The 3,762-nt window shown below is 42.2% G+C and overlaps 1 protein-coding gene across 1 annotated transcript; it reads right to left on the bottom strand.

Moving 5' to 3' along the window:
* Nucleotides 1–933: 933 nt before the first annotated feature.
* LOC123782769 (olfactory receptor 56A1) lies at nucleotides 934–1,908 on the bottom strand. Its single transcript, XM_045783077.2, has one exon. The coding sequence runs from the start codon at nucleotides 1,876–1,878 to the stop codon at nucleotides 934–936; it is 945 nt and encodes a 314-aa protein (XP_045639033.2). The 5' UTR covers nucleotides 1,879–1,908.
* Between the last annotated feature and the right edge of the window lie 1,854 nt (nucleotides 1,909–3,762).

Genomic DNA, 3,762 nt, shown 5'->3' with positions numbered 1-3,762 from the left:
TCCATCAAACCATTTGCTTACATTAAATTTCTGAAAATAACCAGTGCAATTTTTTTTCTCGTCTCCTGACTAGACTCATTATTATCCAGAAACCTGACCCTTTGCTGCATCTTCTCACCTTCAGCTAGAGCTCTTGAGCAGAGTCAACAGACCAAATAAGACCTGATTTTCAGTTCACTGGATGTGTAGCTTAAACATTTAGGGGAAGTGGCCAACCCATTGTACTGCTCAGTTTCCCCATTTTCTGAGAAATGGCTTCTTTTCTCCCCACCTCTCTCTCTCAACCTACCCTCATTTCTAAGACTCGCTGAAGGTAGTGAGACTGTGTAGGTTAGAATAGGAAGCTGGCATTGCTGTATATTATTATAAACACCCTTCTTCCATAGGCCTGCAGATGCTTTGTCAGGCAGGTCTCTGCCTTCTCTGAGAATCTGCTGGTTCTCAAGGAAGTAGGTATAGGTGGGAAATAGATATCCAGAAGGACAAAACACAAGCAAAGGAGACAGAGGCCTGATATCCCAGCATCAATTGCACTTGAAGGGGTATGTCTGTAGAAGAAGCCCAGCCTCTGGAGTCTGGATTTCAATCTCTGCCACTTCCCAGAGAGGGTGGCCTTTGGCATTTTCCACTCTTGAAAAGCCTCTTTTTTTTTCTACTATGTAAAATGGAAATAATAACACCTACAGAGATGTTGTGAAAGATTAAATTTACTTAAATAAAATTGCCTAGGCTCAAAGCAGTTACTCAAGAAATATGAGTTTCTTCTACCTTCACCCAAACCAGGCAAGTAGAATAAAGGAAGAAATCTGGGTCAATTATGAAGTGAGCTTCAGAGTGTAAAATAAATACTCACCAAGCTTTTGTCCAATTCACTGCCTAGACAAAATCACTGAGGAGAAGGAAGAAAAGGAATTAGAAGTCTATTTTACGTATTCACACCCCTCTCCAGAGCAATTTCTTAATTCCTTGTTTTATCTCTTTTGTCCGAACCCCATATACAATAGGGTTCAAGGCAGGAGGTATGAGGTGATGAAGGACATTAAGCAAGATGAGGATGTCCATGGGGACCCTCTTTCTGGCCACATTTGTCAACATAACAACCAGCAGGATGGTGCTGAAGAACAGGATGAGGATGAAGTGAGAGCCACATGTGCTCAGGGCTTTGACAGCAGCCCCCTCAGCCTTGAACCTAAGCACAGCTCTTAGGATGAAGGTGTAAGAGAGGAAGATGAGGATGAAATCTGAGCCCAGTAAAGTCCAACCAACCACAAATTGGTAGATTCTGTTAAGGGTGAAATTGTCACAGGAGAGCCTGGACACGGACAAGTTGGCACAGATGCAGTTCTCAATGACATTTTTCCCACAGTAACGGAGCCGGGCAGTGAGAAGAGGAATAGGTGCAGAAAGAAGGGCATTTCGGATAACAATGAAGACACTAGCCTTGGCCACAAATTGGTGAGTGATGATGGATGGGTATCGTAGTGGGTGACAGATGGCCACATAGCGGTCATAGGCCATGACCATGAATGTGCAGGACTCCATGGGGAGGAAACTGTTCATGATGAACATCTGGAGAAAGCAGGCTGAGAAGCTGATGGACCTGAGGTCAAACCAGAAGATGGCCAGGACCTTGGGGATGACGGTCAGGCAGAGCACCATGTCCAGCAGGGAGAGGAGGCTGAGCAGGTAGTACATGGGCTCATGCAGAGAGGCCTCCAGCCTGATGGTGATCAGCAGGGTGGCGTTGGCCCCCATGGCCAGGAGGAAGAGCAGGCTGAGGGGCAGGGACAGCCAGTGCTGCCAACTCTGGTAGTTAGGGAAGCAGATGAGGAGGAATTCGGAGACTGGAGCAGTGGAGTAGTTGCTGGGTAAGGCCATGGAATGAATCTTGAGGCTTCTCTTGACTATTTGTATGGGTAGATACTCCTATCCTGTGCTTCTCACTCTTTAGGTAGCTAACGATATATAGGAGACTCACCCCAAAAGGCAAGTCCCAGTCAATATCATAAAGACAGACTGGTGGGTGAGATTTGACAAATAATGCTATGGTCTATGAAGGAAAAATGAATCAGTGAAAAAATTAAGATTTTAAAGGTGAATAATGCTAGGGAATAACCTCACAACATTAAAAATGTGCAACAAATTATGTCAGCATGGTACCAGTAAGGAAAATAAAATGTTAATAGTATAAAAAGATGAGCCAAAAACACACCTACTTCTTACAATCATCCAGTAGTAAGATGAAGGAGGCATGAGAAGAAGGTTCTTTAACAGGTGTTTTTTAGATAAGTATTGCCATTGATGTGGGTTGGAAAACCTTTAATTAGGTACTCACCTACTACCATATCCAATATAATTTTAAATGAATAATTTTGTTATATCCTTTCCCCAAACTCATGGTATACTAGAAGGAAATGGAATACAAAATTGATGAAATCAGTCCTTTGCTAAAACTCCAATTCTATTTGAATAGAACCATTCATTTTCCAGGGCCTGCACCTAGTCATACCAAGTGTTCTTAGAATAAGTCTAAAACTACAGAAATGGCTGCTTTTACTATAAATTTATAGCTACCAACTTTAAATGAGTCCTCAATGCTGCCTGTCTGTCCTACAAAGCTTGCCTGATCAACTTTTCCTACTTCCAAAGCCTTTTTCAAGCCTTCTTCATTCTTTTCAAACCTTGAGCTCCATTTCTTCTCTTGGAAGATGGCATCGAACACTACCTTGCAGAGAAAAGAAGTGTCCAGTGATATTTTCTTCAACTTCCCAAGATAAAACTTACCAATCTATTTGTACATTCTCCTACCCTGTCCTTATTTCCTCCCACTGAAACAGCATCTGCCCATCCTCAAAATGTCAAACCTTCCACCTCCTACACTGAATCATAGCCCTCCTAGCCTTGCAATTATACCATCAATTATTTGTTCTAGTTCCCTAACTTGGAGTCATAGTTCCTTCTTCACTGGATCTGCCTTGTCTTTCAAACAGTCTCCAGTTATCTTTCATCTTTAAAAATAAAAATAAAAAAGCCTCTTTTTTCCTTTCTTCCTTCCAGCTATTTCTCCCTCTCCCTCCCTTTACACACAAACTTCTCACAAGCACTGCTACACTCCCTGTCTTCGGTGCTCACCTCACATCCATCCCACAACTCCTGGCATGGCCTCCCTCTATAGTTCCACAAGATGCCTCTTAAAAAAAAAAAAAAAAAATTTCTGAAACAATCGATCAGATCCTCTTTCTGACACACTCTATTTGGTTTGGTTTGCATCACAGTCTCCTGGTTTATCTCACACCTCCTGGTCTCCTTCTCATTTTCTCTTATGGGTTTTTTTCCATCCACCACCTTGGCATCAGTTTCAAGGTTCAGTCCTGGGTTTTCTTTGATTTTCTTCTCTCCTCTGTGCTAATCTGCTCTCTCTGTCTTCCACTCCTTGTCCATATGCTCAATTACCATCTCCATGTTGATGATTACTAAATTATATCTCTTGTCTAAACCTCCTTAAATGCCTACTTGACATATCAACTTGGGTCAAAGATATCCAAAACTCACCAAGTTTAAAATTAAGTTACCATTTGTCTGCCAAGCCTGGTTTTCTAGCATCTCTTATCTCATTGAATAGCACATGTATCCGGACTATCCCACAAGTCAAAGGCTAGAAACCATCTTGAACATATCCTTCACCTGTACCACCCATTACAAACCCACCACCAAAACCTGTCAAGTTTCCCTTTTAATCAGCTCTTGAGTCCACGTACTTCT

Source organism: Ursus americanus, chromosome 16, assembly GCF_024610735.1.
Source record: "Ursus americanus isolate L20-20 chromosome 16, mUrsAme1.1.p, whole genome shotgun sequence".
NCBI lineage: Eukaryota > Metazoa > Chordata > Mammalia > Carnivora > Ursidae > Ursus > Ursus americanus.
Note: the sequence above shows the minus strand (reverse complement) of the source record. Positions and strands in the feature narration are given on the sequence as shown.